The 18,512-nt window shown below is 32.6% G+C and overlaps 1 protein-coding gene across 12 annotated transcripts in view; it reads left to right on the plus strand.

Moving 5' to 3' along the window:
- mtd (TLD domain-containing protein mustard) overlaps positions 1 to 18,512 on the plus strand; it is a 1,050,893-nt gene that overhangs the window by 828,903 nt on the left and 203,478 nt on the right. For all 12 annotated transcript variants that reach the window (XM_081769482.1, XM_081769479.1, XM_081769474.1 and 9 more), the window contains 4 exons: positions 2,508 to 2,686; positions 4,574 to 4,764; positions 6,728 to 7,625; positions 16,536 to 16,672. In XM_081769482.1, the coding sequence (XP_081625608.1) occupies positions 2,508 to 2,686; positions 4,574 to 4,764; positions 6,728 to 7,625; positions 16,536 to 16,672 (1,405 nt within the window). The remainder of the gene's footprint in view (positions 1 to 2,507; positions 2,687 to 4,573; positions 4,765 to 6,727; positions 7,626 to 16,535; positions 16,673 to 18,512) is intronic.

Genomic DNA, 18,512 nt, shown 5'->3' on the forward strand with positions numbered 1-18,512 from the left:
CCTGCTAATTTTTTGTAAACAGTCCTTCGTATAACATTCTGAATGTAAGAAATTTTACTAAAGGAATTTTTTAATACTAACTGAAATAAACTGCTAAAAGCAGTAAAGAGGATCACCAATTCTATATATAGGATGTTCAGATAAGCATTTTGCAATAAAAAAGTTACATATCCTGTATCCTAGGCAAACAGCAGTGATGTACTGTTGTGCAGGTTGCATAGAAGCTAGGGAATGTAAATGTTAAGTGGAACATGGAAAGTCACCGTTACTCGTGATTATTTTAACGGATTGACTTGAGTAACGTACGAATGGTCGAACATTATTATTTTATCAGGCCCCTAGCGTGATTCTAATAATTTGCAGATAGTTACGTAGTTGTATTCTCGTTCATGTAGAGGAGTTATTTCCAACTAATCGATGCATGATGCAGGAATCAAAAACAATATATGTAAAGCAAATGAAAATAGAGATGAGGCAGAAAAACCGAATAAACAGGTCTCGCAGTGCAGGAGTAAGCCTGTATCCACGAGCAGTATGCCTGCAAAATTGTCGAGTGCACTGTCGTTGTTGTTTTCTTGTTTCATTTGCTCTTTCTCAGCGTCAAATTCCTCCCTGCTTCTTCTCTTCGTGTAATTTACTAAAAAGAGGAGCAACAAGCTGACGTCATCCATTTGTTGGCAGTGACTGATTTAGATAATATTTTCAACAGTTGTGAAATGAAGCTCCCTGTACACAGAAATATTTCTTTGGCCTAAGCATATGTTTCTCTGATGAGTACAGTTGCCCGTCATAGCTTGTCTATATTTTTGGTTGGTCAGCGTCCCGTTCAGCACCGATGCTGTACGAGACTTGAATCTACAGCTTAACGTGGGATCCGACTAATATTATCTTCTACTGGTAATCGCATCCGCGTCTTCCGCGTCGAAGGAGCGTATACTAACCATATTGTCACGAGAAATTCTGGTTGTATTTTATTTTTCGATAAGGAAGTATTCTTCTGGAACTACCTACTGGGTTCGATTCCCGATAAGAGCTCGTGGTTCCGATTCCACGTTAAGCTGTAAGTCTACGCCTCATATAGGCTTGATACTGAACAGGACGCTAAACTCCAAATCAGTCAATGGATATAAGCTATTTTAAAAATGTTGGTCATAATCAATTGTTAAGTTAATTTGATTTACGCGTTCTATAGAACATTACAACATACTATAAAAGCACTATGGAACATTACAATGTATATAAGTAATGCAGTGCGTTGTAAGAGCGAGCTTTTTAAAGTTGGTTCTCATTACATTAGCTTTCAAAGATTTCAATTAAAATCAACACAGGAGGCCGCGGTGGCTCAGTGGTAGAGCGTTCACCTCTGGTGCTTGGAGTCCCGGGTTCGATCCCAGCCCCCGCCAAGTGAACTTTGTGGTGGACAAACACCGTGTGCGTGGGTTTTCTCGGGGTTCTCCCGTTTCCTCCCACTTTCTTCGTTCCACCACTTCATTCATTATTCATCATCACCGTCTCCTTTAGCCTAACCGGCATAACCGTGGGACGTAAAACTCAAAGATTTCATTTCGTTTTAAAATCAACACAAGTAATTCGTACTTTGAAGTTGGAAGTTTTAATTGATACTCCCTAGCCTGTGCCCGATGTCAACTACAAATAGGTTTTGGGAACATAAAAACAATATATTTCATGTTTCATTAAAATCGGGTAAATGTAGTATTTTCTTTTCAAGGTGGCGTGAAATTGTCTCCTTGCTTCTAACTCCAACCCCAGGGCAAATTTCTGTTATTTTTTAATAATAATCTCTTAATTTTTATGATTTTTTTTTTTTAAATAATTTTTACTTAAAATTTAAAGTAAATTCCTCTCTTCATTATTGGTCAATTTTAACCCCAGACAGTGAGGATGATTGATAAATATCAAGGAAAATATAAGTTGTATTTAATTTGTTTGTTGTAGATTTGCTCGTTTAGATTTTCTATCATCCAGGTACCTGCTTTGTAACAAAACTTACCTGAATACTGTATATGAAGTGAAATAAAACAAGTATCATATCTAATAGTTAGGAAAATATTATTTATTCTTAACCACTATCAGTCATTCGAAACTTTGAAACATAGCTTTGATGTTTGTGTATGTTGCGGAGTTTGTATGAGAAAGGGAAAAGAAAATAAACTTTACTGATAAGTCGTTATCAGCGTTAGTCCGATAAACATTAAAAAGGAATTAAGTTTGTAATTATATTGACAGAACAGTGCCTATATTTATTATTGATATTTTATGCTGTTTTATTAGAATGAAGTTAAATTGTGTTTGCATGCATTGTTCATATTATATATATATGTATATAGATAGATAGATATTACATCGTTTATGATCAGTGCTTAACGAAGCTTAAAAGTACAATGTAGAATGAATTTAGATTATGTATAATTCGTGTGTAAATTTTGCATATTCCGTTTTACGATTTTTTTTTTTTTTAATTTTTTAAAAATTGTTTTTCATTTCAGAAATTCTTGATAGTTTAAGACCTGTATCTCCGAAACCTGGTCACATAGAGAAGATTAAAACACCATCATCCCCGACTGATGCTTCTGCTCCATCAATAGATTTGGATGATAAAGCTTTGGACAGAGAATGTTTGGAAAGATTCCTCAAGATAAACGTGCGCCATATTACAGATGGCCAGGTAGGTAAAATTGCATATACATGAGCTCATGGAAGAAAGACATACCAGTAAAAATTAAAGTTTTGACACTTCAAACTATAAGAAGAAAACTTTCCTAATGTACTAATTACACAATATTTAATACATTAAGATAATCTTTTTTCCCCTTAATTTGAAAAAATAAAACTTTAACTTTTACCGATATGACTTCCATCACAAACAACGTCTTGTGCACTCTTGTTGAAAAGAAAATAAAATAATCAAGTCAGAAACTCTATACCTTTATTACCTGATAGAATTCCAGCTAACAGATGCATATATATATTTGAAGTCTTGCTTGAAAGTCTGTATCAAAACATACCATCCTTGAATATGAGTAGCAAAAATTCCGAAACTTGAAGTCGATTTTTTAAACTTCTGTTTTACTTTTTAAACATGAATGAAGTCCGTTATGCTTAACTTACATTATTATAATAACAATAGAGATAACAAGAACCTAAATCAGCAGTAAACAGGAATACAAGAGACAAGATAGAATTGTTCGAATTATAGTCTGAAAGCAGAAAAAGTAATATTAGAATCCTTTTCTCGAAAGAATTAGAAGCAGGAAGTTCGGAGCGTGTGTTAAGTGAGCCAGTCTTCGAAGTGCACAATTACAAAAAGAATTGACGTGTGCTTTAGTGAACAGTTCTAGAATTTAACTTACATACTGTGCCGAATAGTAGTAGTATATCGTTCATCCGTATACGTCCTTGAATCAGAGTAATATGATTTTTAAAAAAAAAAAAAAAATCGTGTATGTCCAAAAATTTATTTCGATTTAACCGTGCTCATGATACGATCACAAACAACAGAAACATCTCTTTCAATGATAAGAAAAAACTACAGAAAATGTTCCCCTTGCCCCTTTAAAACGGCAATTCTAAAAATTTCAGGGGCACGGGTCCTCTTAAAAAGTTTATGTACCAAGTTTCATCTTCCTAACTTGACAGAATCTTGAGGTACTCAATTTTTTGCGCAGATTTTGACCCTCCGCTCTCCCCTTTAGAATATGCATTTTAATCAAATTAACGTGATAATAACCCAGTTCGAGGTACACGATAACTACACCGAAAAATTCATTTCAAATTGTTTAGCTGTTTCCCCGCGATGCGATCACAAGATCCTTTTCATTTTTTGCAAAGTAGATCATAATTATTGAGTACTGTTACAGCGAATTTCATCGAACGCAAACAGTTCAGATGATGATCTCTTGATAAATACATATTTTAAACCGAATCTGAAACTAGCCCTGTACTAAGAAAGACAGTTGAGGAAAGTAATTCTAATCACATTAAGGTTATTATTTCAATCCTTGCTTGGAAATATCATTTTGGTGTTTTTTTGGTGGTGGGGATTTGATTCTGCTAATTTTAGGTGGGTTTTATTCCCTCCCTCAAAAAAAATCGGGGAATTTTCGGGTTGTGGAAAATTCCAACAACCCTGACTGGAATATGTAGATTGTTATAATTAATTCACTCCACTGAAGTGCTATACCGTGGTATGTAGTCAGCCAGACATATACACAAGATAAGCTTTAAAATATCCTGAAGAACTGGAAATATTAATGAGCATTTACAGGAAAATTGATCACCAGAAGAACATCCGGGTTGATATTGTTATATTTTGATGTGTGTTCTATACGTTTAATCAGTAGTTACAATTCTGTTCTGCTTACAAAAGAAACTACTAAAAGTACATATTCATATTATTTTCCAAGTACGCAGGCATAAACTATCTTGTAAAACGAACTTTTAGTTTATAGAAAAAATGGTATGGTTTATTATAGAAAAAATGGTATGGTTTATTATTTTTGATTTTGTGTGGTCTGATATGTGTATATAATGTTTATAATGTTGATTATTTCAGGGTGTTGTTTCTGGAGTTCTTCTAGTCACTCCCAATGCTGTAATGTTTGATCCCAATGTTTCTGATCCTTTGGTCATTGAGCATGGAGCGGAATCGTATGGAGTCATTGCACCAATGGAATTTGTAGTTAATGCAGCTATTTATTATGATATCGCACATATGCGTGTTCGCCACATGCCAGACGTTCCAAGGTATGGAGTTTCATTGTGTATAGATCATAACCTTCTTATCAATATACTCACTAAGTTCGTTATTGTTTTGTTCTTATTTTCCTCTGCCAATTTATCATTTAGGTGAGGTATTTCTTTAAATATGAGATTACTAGTTCGAATTAAAGAAAACAGTTATAAATGTCTCTTAAAATTTAACAGATATTAAGTTACTTAATATGTAACAAATAACGTTATTATAAATAAATAGTTGTTTTTTTAAAAAAAAAATTAGAAAATAACTTTTATGTAAAAGTAATAAATTCAATATAATTTAACATTATTGGCAATAACTTTAAGTTACTTACCACTACCCCAAAATCTTTCCAAAAGCAATCAATTTAATCATAGCATTTGTCATTAAGAAACTTATAGCTTTCTACATTTCTGTATGTCTTCATTTCGCTTAAATTTGCGGTAGTTTATGATATGACCTTTTTGTAGGTAGTTTTGCTCTGCGAAGACTGTTTTATTTCTATTGTGTATCTTGTTCGTTGGAAGATCTTTCCCACTGTTATGTTCGTTGATTGTATTATTGTTAGTTCAAACCTTAAAATCTTATAACTTATTGAATGTGGCACCGCTATTTTTAGTTCTAACTTGATTTTTTTTTTTTTTTTTTTTTTTAAAGAAGGTCGCCTTTTTACATTAATTAATTTGTATATGTTTCTAATACTAAATCCTTGAAAGCTATCTGTCGTAACTATTGTTTTTTTCATAATACTTTAGGCGTTTCGGTGTTGTTATATTCAGCTATATTGTGTAAAAGCGTGAAAGAGAGACCATGATAGTTTCCATAAATTTATAAGTTAATAAAATGTGTAAATAACTGACCTATTCACTCATTAATTTTTTCTATCTATAAATGAAACTAAGTTATTTTGTCAGGATAATGAAAGCAACTTTTCGCAGAATCATTTTGTCATTTCAAATCATATGACTTGTATAATTTTTAATTTATAATTTATTCATACAGTATATAATCAGAAATTAATTAACTAACGTAGTGAAGCTTGTATTATTTTATGTCTGATTTCAAGAATATATGGTAATTTCTGCAATATGAACCAACTTAGAACACTGTGTTTCACAGCATAAACAGAAACTGGAATATGCTTCCAAATATGGATTTTAGATTACATTAGATATGTTCTCAAATTTATCATACTTTAAAATTCTAGATACTCTTAGCTTTTAAACAAATCTCAGTATATACAAAATATTAGTAAGATTACTAATTAATTACAGATTTTAATGTTTTGTCTGTGAAACATAGAAAAATTATTTAAGAAGCTTTGCACAAAATAATTATCAATGCATTTAATATTATTGGGAGTGAAGTTTAAAGAACTTTTTCGAAACTTCGAGACGCAAACAACTTATTTGCTGATATTCCTGAAACACCTTGATGAAATACTGTATATGACCTGATACGTATACTTCTCGTAATATGTTTTATAATGTTGGATTACCTTTTGATATTTTCTGTAGTAACGAGTGTAAGTTTTGAAACTGTTAGTGATTTAGTATTCTTAAAAATTTTTACTTTAAAAGTATTTAGGTAACTTTACATAAAGTATCTAGAGATAACTTCACATAAAGAACGTTACAGAAATAGGTAATATTTCAACTTAGTTTCTAGTTTAAATAATATAATCTAGTCTAAATCTAGTTTAAATGATATAACTTCTTGCTGTGAAAAACTGTTCTTGCACAGTAAAATACATAAGTAAATAAATAATGTGAGAGCAAAAAATAAATTATATGGCTCTTTACCTTGACCTCGAATATCTGTTCTTCTTATCTGTTAGAAAGGTCTTATGTCAAAAGTGATGAGAAGTTCATGTTGATATGTATGTAATTTTCTTGGATTTTTTTAATACGTGATTTTTACTTACATATTATATTATTATATTTGAGGTATTAATACTTCTATTGTTTACAGGACAAACATACCTAAACCAGAAATATACCACGCGAAGGACAGTTTATTATGTAAATCGGAAGAGAAGCACAATTCCACAGACACTTTGGACTCTGTAGTGAATCAGCATTCCCCTGGAAAGGATTCTCTCCTTGTCAAGGATGAAACATTCCCAGAACTTGCTCCTCGCTCATCTCCTGAGGACGACAATGAGAGCATCTGTTCATGTGGGGCTGGCCTACGAGAAGGAGATGCTTTCCCAAAGGCATTCGAGAGAGATCTTGTGACGCCAACAAATATCGTTCTTAACGGAGGAAGGGAATCAGCATCTGGAACTTCGAACACCCCGGATTTGGTTCAGAATTCCTCAAGAGAAGCAACTCCTTTCAGAGATCAAGGTGCATCAGGTGAATCCTCGTCTGTTGATAATGTGTGTCAAAGTTCAGAAACAACGTATGTGAACATATTAGCAAGTGGTACAGAAAATGTCACTTCTGCTCTACCAAATGTATCCGCTCAGAGTAACGAATCCGCGGTCTTTGATAAATGTAACAAGGTGAAAAACACTGCTGAAAATGTGTTAAAACCGAGCTGCCATGACTCAGGCATTGACATTCACGATGCTGGCTCTTTTAGTGGAAGTGAACAAGTTGCTCAAGGAGGCAGTGCTACTCCGTGTCCTTCTGCTCAAACTGTTTGTGACAAAGCGAGAGATTCCGATAGTGGTACCGAAACAGTTGAGTCAAAATCCGATCTAGTGTCCTCTGTGGAAACAGAGTCTAGTGATAGTGTGAGAAAGAAGACTTCTTCGGTGTCGTTCAGCATGGAGTCCATGCAGGAGAAGGAGGGGTTCGTGGTCAAGGAGGAGGAAGCTGGAAAAATAGACGACGAGATTAAGCAGGAAACGAAAAAGAATAAGGTAAGAACATATTCCGTCGTGCAACCTCAGTAGTTAAATTAAGGTGTTCCAGGTAGTAAGAACGAACTTAACATTGTTTGGTTCGCCCATACTACCTGAAATATCTCTAAATTATAAGTACGTCTTTACTTCCTATATTTTTAATTTAATAGAAGTTTCACAGTGCCATTTGAATAATTATATTTTCCTTATTTAACAAATAGAGTGAACTTACAGGGTACGAACTTAATCAGTTCCATAACGCAGTTCGCAAAACGAAATTATTTTCTCATTGAAATTAATGTAAAAACAATTCGTTCTAGCCATAGAAACATAGTACTGTATGTATGGTATTGCGGGCCATACCAGAAACACATTGTGATATTTTCCCTAAGTAGAAGCTTTGCTTTGTTATAATTAAATATAAACTAATTATTTGCTGAGCAAAACTATATATTTTTGTTAAAATTTAACACGTTTTATATTATTAAAAAATCAACAAAAATATCTTAGCTGTTGTATGTATATACGATTGTACAGTTATCTTGTATCACACAGTGTCTGATGAAGCCAAAGAGTTAGTTGGAGAAACTGTAATACGTGTTGAATTTTAACGAAAATATATAGTTTTGTTCAGCAAATAATTAGTTTATATTTAACAGAAACACATGTGTCATTCTCATATTTTGTTATGATTTTTTTTTTTTAAACTTCCACAGTAATACGCTTAGGCTTCTTGCTGCTACTATCAGCTATACTTTTTTTTTCTTAGGAGCTGTAATGAAGGCTTTAAAAAATAAAAAAAGCTTTTGAACACAACACTTTGACAAATAATGTTTACAGCAAATGCACGAAAGCAGTACTGAGCACGTAGTAAAATTGTTGGTAGATTCATGTGAGTACGTTTGTACCCCTAAATATTGTTCGTGAGACGAGGTATAGGCCTATATCGTTCAAAAAACTTGTTCATGAAGTGATTTGTTCGCGAAGAGAGGGGTTGTAAACCGATGGTCCAATGTAAATATCCGTATACGAGAGTTAATCATTTTACAAGAGTTCAAAATATACAAATAGAGTAGACTATTTATCTTGATACGCCCTTGTTGTAACTTTTAAACCAATAGATAGAAAAAATGCTGAAATTTCGTACCATACAAACAGCGACAAAGGGACATTGTTTGACACCACCAGATAATCAATGTATCTAACCGAACGTAAAGTTGTAGTTTTTCAAATGGCACCTCGTCAGAGTATTACATATTGTCACGAACTCTGTTCAACTCAGTGTAATATTATCTTAGAGACCAGCGCAAATTCAGCAACTTTCTACTCCGAGACAAGATTAGATATACGTGATTAAATAATAAACTAATCGCTGAACAAAGCAAACCTATTTTTATTATAAAATTAATATCGTATAACAGTTCCGTCAACTAAACACTTTAGCTTCATCAGATAAGAAAGTTAAATGTTTAGTTGCCGGAACTGTTACACAATATTGGTTTTATAATAAAACTATTTGCTTTGCTCAGTGATTAATTTATTTTCTAATTTTAATATAATAGACAAAGCTAGTCTAATCGATTATACATGACTTCCTGATCGTTTGTTAAGATAGGTATCATCTTCGTCAACTGTGGAATCAAATTCAGTACTGCTGAAGTTTTATTTCCCGAGTTCGAAAGTTTGATTTATTTGGATTTCTTGGTCTATAAGAAGATATTTCAATGAAGCTGCTATTAATTACTCCTGAAAAGTATTCCTATTATAGTTGACCATATTACGAGCAACGTTGTCACTAGCATCATTAGCTTTTTTAGTGTTGCAGCATTGGAAATAAACGCCTTGTAATTTGTGTTCAAAATATGAAATGCGAGGAAGATATGTTTCGATCATAAGAACAAACCAAAACATTTTTACGGGAATTTATCAATGCTTGCTAATAAAAGGGTTGAAGTATAGATGCCGTTTTTGACTTCAAGTTTTGCAAAGATTTTGAGTAGATTTTAACAATTTTGCACTCAATCTGAAGGAAACAACAAAGAAGTAACTTTCGTTTCACATTCTGGAACCATAGTAGGCTTCACTATAAGGCTCTGATATTCTAAACGGAAGTGATTTATTTATTAGTTTCAGTTTCAATAGATAGATGAGATAAGAAATGGAACTTACTTCTGGCACTAGGGTTGCCAGATTTTCAGAGAAAGACACCGAATGTTTTAACATTTATAGAGGGAGGGTAAAGAGATATGTGATAAATATTACACATATATGGTTCACATAATAACATAGAATAATTTTAATTGGAAACTGGAACATTTTCATTAAAAGTCATTGCAGCACATAAAACACAGAAAAAAAATATTACAGTTCCCGGTAGGAGCTCACGTGGTTCGGATTTGCGTTAAAAATTCAATTTAAGCTTTAGGTGTCATCTTATCTAGCCCCAGTGCTGAAAGGGACGCTAAACTCAAATTCAACTAACCAAGTATATTGCACAAATCTTTGCCATTTAGTTGTATTTTAATGAATATTTTGGATCTCTTAACAATCGCACATTGTTTTTTTCATACGTTCAAAAAATCCTGAAATTAGCAGTTACTTGGAGTTGGAGGTATGTTTTCATTAGTTCTCAGTAGTGTAATGAAACCATGAACTGAGAATTTTATATGGACCTTGTTTGCCTTAATTATTTTTTCTTTTAACTTCGCCAAAAGCCAACATAAAATTTTACAAAATCTTAGGAACGTCCTAATTACATTTCCTGACAAAATATTGTTGTTGTCTAATGATGTACAAATAAGTATTTTTGAGCTTTAATTTACCCTGAGGTTTGCTTTCATCTTTTTCATGATTTTATCCGAATTGTTAATTACTACTGACAAGCAATGTTATTTGACTACAGGTGATTCTTGACTATTTTTCTTCTGCTTCCAACCACTTCTTGATTACAAGTCCTGTCCTTGTGATTTTTTTTAAAATAATGTGATGCATGTATCCAAAAGTTAGAAATCTTAGATCCATCTTCACCTACCAAATTGCCATTATAATTTTTATGAAAAAATGATTTTTTTTAAAATTCTCAGTTCATGGTTTCATTACATTACCCCACCAACTGAAAAAAAAAATTCCTGAACAGTACCTTTAGCGTATGTCATTAGTTTTTAAATTCTCAGTTCATGGTTTCATTACAGTAGCTTCTGTTCCTGACATCAGTATATCACAATCAATTGCAAGTGCGATATGATTGATGCGGTGTTAACAGACGTAGGCTAGGATAACCAAAATAAAGTTATTCTTAAACGTTACATTGGGATGCCAGTTAGATAGGAGATAAAAGTACAACCTGTTGCATTTTCTCTCTAAAGACTAAGTTATCGGTCGTGAAAAATCAGTTTCTTTAATTAAAAGATTTTTTCGCGCTTACTTATAAAAACATTTGAAAAACATCTATATTCTATATTCTTCTTGTATATTTCTTTAATATATTTTAAAAAGCGGAAAAAATCGTCGTACAGGGAAAATGAAAACATATACCATAAAATGTGTCAGAAGCCCGGCAGAAACGTAAGATATGGTAACTCAGCTTGGGATGTTAATTCTGTATCAAAAACAATATCATCTTCTCGTACCAGTTTTACTCCATGAAAATCCAATATTAAAACCGCAAGCGATTGGTTTTTACAACTCCCGATTGCAATAGAGATTAAAGTTGAGATTGAACCTACTATTAGGACACTGCATTTATTGTGCGGGTATCAATATTGAAACCGGAAGTTGAAGTAAGATTTCCTACTTCCTGTTTTAATACAAGAATAAGAGCCGAGGTTTGGGGGACATTAAATTTATTTTAAAACTTTTTGTTTGCTCTATAGAGATCAACATTGAAATCAGAAGTGGTAGTAAGTTGGTTCTTCTGGTTTCAATAGAGGAATTAGGTCTGAGATAGAACCTATTCTTGTATCATTAACTCTATATATAAAAACAAAAACTTTCGAGCGACGAAAGGAGAAAAGAAAGTATGATGATAGTTTAAAAAAAAAAATCGAATTCGAGATTTCATTAAATTTACACGTTTCATAGAAAGCGAAAAAGTGAAACTGTTTTTCCCTTCGTCCTGATGTACACTCGCCTAGAGATTGTACCGTTCAACGTATCTCAACCAAATTCTAAACTTAAGGTTGATATGTGATTCTCCAGAGGAGAGGAGTCGAATTTTCTTTCTAACGCTAAAAGTAAGGGTAGTTTATTGAAGGGTGAAAAAAAAAAAAACTTTTTTTTTTTTTTTTTTCAAAAACGGGTATAATGATTTAGTTTGTATTTCATAGATCAATTTTTCAATAACAACCCCATATTGTGGTATAAGTCAATAAGTCATTTCTCTGGAAAAATCGAGAAGGAGCAGTTTACTCGTAGGGATGAGTGTTTCTCGGACGATTTTCTCAAAGATGACTCAGGCGAATTTGTTCTTCATATTTCATAAATAAATATTTCATTAAGAATGTGACAATATGACATAGTAACTCATTTGTCCTGAAAAAGTCTACGAGGGCGGTGATTTTTTCCGAACAGTTTTCTCACAAACAACTCAGACGATTTTGGTCATCCATAAATAAACTTCTCATTATTATTCCTATAATGTTGCACAAACCACTTCCATGAGAATATCCATAAGCGATCATCTACTCAGGGTGTTTTTTTTTCTTTATAATTTTGTAAAATACCACTCATGCGATTTTATTACTATATTATAAACAAATATTTCATTAATAACCCTAATGTATAGCAGTAATTTCTTTTGGAAAAATCTACAAAGGTAATGTACTTTCTGGGTTGAGTTTTTCGTTGGTTGAAGTTTTCCGAAAACGCCTTATAATTTTGTTCATATTTCACAAGAAAATATTTCGTTAATAACTACAGCACAACATTATTTTGTTTAATTAATTGAAGTGAGAAAGTTTAGTGTGGTGATCGTACCTTTATTAGTTTCTTCAAAATATCGGACCTTTCTTTACTTTTTGAATTTTTCTTGTAGAATTGAATGTACGGTACTTTTCTCTGGCCTAAATTTTCAATAGGATACTGTGTCCTGACGCCGTAAACCGCTTATATAATTTTAACTTTCGTACACTGTTCGCACTATATATTGACATGTTTTGACCACGTATGAGCCAGTCTCTCGTTCTGAAGCTAAAGTCATTCTTTTTTGTGTGTTTTTGCACTGTTATTATTTACAATTTTGTAAATACTGCTTCCTACTCATCACTTAATTATCTCCTGTCTAAATTTAACTTTAAAAAAAAAATGAATAAACAATTTTCAAAAAATAAAGGAGAAAGAATTGTGTTTAAAAAGTTGTTTATTCATTGAAAAAAAAAGTTAAATTTATACAGGGGATGGTTAAGTGATGAATGGAAAGCAGTAATAAAATTTGCACAGCATCGGAATAAATAAATAAATAAATAAATAAATAATAATAATAATAATAAAATACTGTAATAATAATAATAAATACCAACAAGTTCGCAACCTTCCACCAAATAACAAAAGAATGCGCAAATCCGTAAATTCATTCCTGTTACTTTTCCTAATGCTTTTATTTTTGTTTATTGTTTTTTTCCTCCGTGACCGAAACTCTCAAGGGAGAGACGAAAGCTCGGAAGTGCAAGTGGTGTTCAGGAATCGCAGAAATATGGAAGTAAAATGATCGTTAGAATTCCTGAACATGTCATCAAAATGTCATTCTATTTCTTTTGTTTCAACCTCAAGCGGTAGAAGTAATATTTAAATGGCAAAGAAAAAATACGGTTTGTTTCATGAAAATTGGCAATTTTATGAAATTTATTGTAGAACGTATTTCTTAAGATGAGGTAAATCCCACCTTCCCTGCTCTTCCATTATTCTGAATCGCTTTCAACCCCAAGCAGTGGATATGAATGGGAACCTTTAATGAAAATATATGTATTAGGGTAGCAAAATATGATATGTACATTTAAAGATGCAAGCAAATTACAACGAGCTTCGTGGAATGTACCTTGTGAACTGCAGTGAACTATGAACTTTATCCGTTCCAGAACTCTGTTCGAATTCCAAGACATTTTTCCCCTTAAAACAATAGAAACTGGATTAATCCGTTCCTGAGTTCAAGAATTCGAATTTTCAAAACGATTTTAACAATGAATACACTGGATTTATGTTAAAATATTAATAAATAATAATAATAATAATAATAATAATAATAATAATAATAATACTTAAAAATGAACTTCTTAGGATCCTGGCGAATACACTAATGTTTCACTATGTACAAAACAGGTACAAAAGAATAAAACTTGCGGCTAAAATCTCACGAAATACCTTCATTATATCTTCCAACAACGAACTGAACGTCACAGCGTATGGGAGGGCTGATCGCTGAGGAAACGTACGTACAAACATACACAAACAAGTGCTAGGCTTTCAGATCCTAAAGCACTATCCCCATACCAAGGCAAAATTTGCTCGAAGTTTTCGTTCGTATTCCAAGATGTTCGAGTGCTGGGGCATTCGGATTCCAGAAGCGATATTGTATTTGTTTCTTTAAATTATAACGTAGTGTGACATTTATTTTATCTTGTACAACAAGTCTTATAATTTTATAGCTCATAATCTGGTTACTATCAAGCTACTGCTATTTTTTTTCCTCTGTTAGCAGATATGTCCACATGTCTTAATTTAGAACCTTCTTCCCCGTTAAAACTGGTTTTGTTAAATTTTTATTTCTCCGGCTTTTCACAATATTCTCGCGTTAGCTCCATTATGTAGAAATCGGTTTTATCTTTTTAAAAAAGAAGACTTGTGTCTATCTGCAATGATTGATTTTTCTTTATAGCCTCTATATTATTCTAACGTGCTTCTTTTAATCTCTCCTCTACAATTCTCCTTGTCTAGTGTATGTAGCGTGCACCATATTCAGATTTTTCTCCACTCCTGGAAGTATTTAATTTGTGATCAATGGCAATCTTTTGCTGTTATATGACAGAATAAACATCATTTGTAACTAATTTCTCCCCCAAGGTTGTTCACATCAAGGATAGGCGTGAAAGATGAGATAGATACTTCTTTCATGTTAGATGAACCATTTTGGTAGTTGGTTGTGTGATATGTGTGCATGCTCCCCCTGAAATAGTGCATCTCATTTCGCCAATACTGTTTCGTGCAACTTCAAAAATGGTATCTGGGAATAAAGATCTATATTTTCTTAGTTTGCTTTCCAGGAAACAGAGAAAGAAGAATAAGTATATCCTGTACACTCAGTAAGATTAATAAAAACTGTCATAATATATACAAGTCAGATTATGAACATCATTCCTTGCCTCTGGTTTGTAAACTTATGGACGAGGTCTAGTGCTCAGTTTGAACGTGATTATACTATAATCAGTGCTCAAATGAGAGTTGGCTAAATAAAGTCTGAATATTTTCAAAACTGCTGGAGGAAATGGAATTATATATTGATGAGGGTTAGTGGAGATGATACCGCACTTGATAGCTTTTCGAGCTAGGTAGTTAAAATAATAATAATAATTAAAAAAATCTCTCTTCCGGCGTCTTGTAACTGTAAAACTAAGCATTTCCATGAAACTATACATCGGTTCATGTAAACTCTTTCGCTTTAATAATTTCCTTTAATAATCTCCTTATTGTATCGTACAGTGAAACCTCCCTTAATCGACATCTCATAATAGCGGACACCATAATACGGACAAAGTTTTTATACCGGCAGAAGTATATGTATTATTATGGGAGAGAAACCCTCCCCTTTTACGAACACTTTCAGATATGGATACTGACAGTTTTCTTTTATTGCCAACGTTTTAATAACTACTTCATAACGGATAGGAATTATTCTAAGCTCATGTATATTTAGCACGGAAAATACTTTCTATAATTTGAAAATATATCTTTAATTAATCCCTTCAACTGATCCAGCACTTAAGATCCAGATTTCGCAGAATTACACGGCAGAAAACTATCAGATTTTTCTGCCAAGAAACTCAAGAATCCTCATGATTAATTAGTTCTGTTATTCAGAGGTTTCTCCATGTTTTCGTATGTCGAAAATTAGTTTAGCACTTTTTTAGTGATATGAATTGACGCATGTTATAATAATTTGGAAACATACTTGCTTATGTACTGCGTCCAATATTTAAGGTACTAACTTGACTGTTTTGGTGTTCTCTGACACCTTCCTCAGTAGATATGGACAGCTCACATGCAACTTAATCTCACTTCTTAAAATTCCATCCTGCACTATTCTAAGTGTACAGTAAACAAACACTTGATAATATGATAATGTAAATTCTTTGCATTTGAGTCCTTTTCTTTTGAAAAAGTCTCCTTGCTCAAAGAAGCAGTTTAAAAAAAAAAAAAAAAAAAAAAAAAGACAAACTTACACAATTTTGTTAGTTTGTAGGCATTTTGCTCACTTCTACCAGGCACTTTGTGAAGTTGTGAAGACGCTTTTATAATCTCAAATATACGTTAAATGTTGTTAAACTTAAAAGATTACACACAAGTCAAGATTAAGTTACGACACAAAACTTCAACAAACTACGAGGAGACCTGACAATAAAAAAATTGAAAAAGAATTTCCGTCATTACAGCAAGAAAGAAAGAAAGAAAAAAAAAACGTTTGTGCTGTTTCATTATTTGTTTGTTAAGTATGTATCATCTAATGTAAATATTTGTTCTGAATAATTTCTCAGCATGTTAATTAATCAAATTTGTTTGATTTTCTAATAGTGGTTTGGCCTGCAGTGGTCATCAAGAAACTTTGTAACAGTCTGCAACAAATTTACATTCGCAGAAACACTTAATAAAGGTGTTGGTTATTTGTAGTTTTAATACAAAATAAATAGGCATGAATGAAACAAAATATATTTATTATTTTAGGTTTTGAAGCGACTGTCATATCCTCTGTCCTGGGTAGAAGGATTTTCAGGTGAAAAAGAGACCAAGGAATCAGCCAGCGTTCCGTCATCAGCAGATCCACAGCAGCATTCGTCTATGTTTTCTAAAGTTTTTTCAAGGTGAGCTTACTTAAGTCGTATTGCTGTATGACAGCAGTCTTTTACAGTGTTGAAATAAAACGTGATATTATTTAAGTGAAATAATAAAATATTTACCTTGTACAGGATGTTCAGTGATTAATTCAGCAATCTTTGTGAACAGGATCATTCAAAATAACAAGTATTTTATCTAATATTTTGTTGTAGACTCATAAGAAGAAAATTAAATTTGCCTCCTTCGATTCGTGGGATAGTAAATGTATTCCATAGTGTTTCACCCATTAGTCTTCTTTATCCTCCTTGGAAGCCTGTAGTTGGTGGGTGAAATACTACTGAATATAGAACTTTCTATCACGATTTGTAAGAACTAGTCCTGAGATAAGTTCATGGCTTACCCCATATTCGCATTCTTTATTTTTGAGAATTACACGCTTAGAAGACATTTACTGTTCCTGAATACTAAATGCATTGCTTCCAATGTACAAAATAATAGCTAAAACACCTGATTTTTGCACCAAGAGAATAGATTTATTGAAAATATTCGAATTCGGAAGCCCCTTAGGGTACGCATTCCAGTGATAATGAAACTCATGATGTAATCTTTAAGCAGTGGTATAATGCTAGAATTTTTGATAGATATACGCTCGATCACTTTCAAAAGTATAGCGTATACTTACCCTAATATACGCTCATTCTTACATTCAAGGTGAATATACGCTGGATTTACAAAATTTTAGGTGGATATACGCCGTATACTCCCGTTATACGTCCCATTACATCCCTGATCTTAAGATACTCTTGTGTTTGGAATCAATTTTGAAACCTCTGCTTTCCTTGCGGAACGTCCTTTAATCAAAATTACTCGAAGTAGGTAGTAACCATGCGACTACAGACAGACAACGCCTCTTGCAATGTGGCGGAAAAAAAATAATAGAAATTGTCGCATTCCCTTCTTAAACGGGAATTATTAAAAACACTGGAACACATGTTTTTAATGAGGAGTTTACATACCGAGTTTCATCTTCCTAACATAACAGCCTCTTGAAATAATAAATTTTTATCCTTTCATGCCCTCTTAGGACGTGCACTTTATTCAAACTATAATAATAATAATAATAATAATAATAATAATAATAATAATAATAATAATAATAATAATAATAATAATAATAATAATAATAATAATAAGTCCATCCCGTAAGAGTATCTTAAAATAACAAGCTTTTTTGAAATTAATAGTTTGCAACACTGCGATACATAGGGCGCTGTGTAATGCACAAAGCATGAGTTAGGTTCCGTGCCATTTATTTATCACGGAACAGTGAAATTGAGCGCAGTGAACATTCAATGTGAAGCGTAAGAATAGTGACAGTGTGGAAGCTGCACGTCGCGAATTTTGACAGCATTATCAACTTCCTTTTTTGTGTGGTCTCTTAAAGACAAAAGTGCATGAACATCGACCTACGCCATTTGAACAAATCGATGAGATTCCTGTGGACATGTCACATCATGCAGTGCACAATGTTCCTGGTCGGCTTCAGGAAAGTTTACGTGAAAACGGTGGCCATCTTACTGGCGTCATCTTTAAGACATGAGACCATCTTGTAAATGTACGTGAATTAATTTATTAATGACATACTATATACTATTCATAACTATGAATACACTCAGTTTGAAATTCATCTTCTTCTTTTGTTTTATTTTCCATTTCGAAAAATCTTTTTGCGATACCCTATTACGTATTAAACAATAGAAAAAATTTGATCTCCTCATATCCTCTTAGGGTGCGTATTTTTATTCAAAATGACAATAACAATAATCAAAGTACGTGATAATTATATTCAGAAATTCATTTCAAATA

This window comes from Thermobia domestica, chromosome 8 (genome assembly GCF_964235325.1).
Source record: "Thermobia domestica chromosome 8, izTheDome1.hap1.1, whole genome shotgun sequence".
Taxonomy (NCBI): Eukaryota; Metazoa; Arthropoda; class Insecta; order Zygentoma; family Lepismatidae; genus Thermobia; species Thermobia domestica.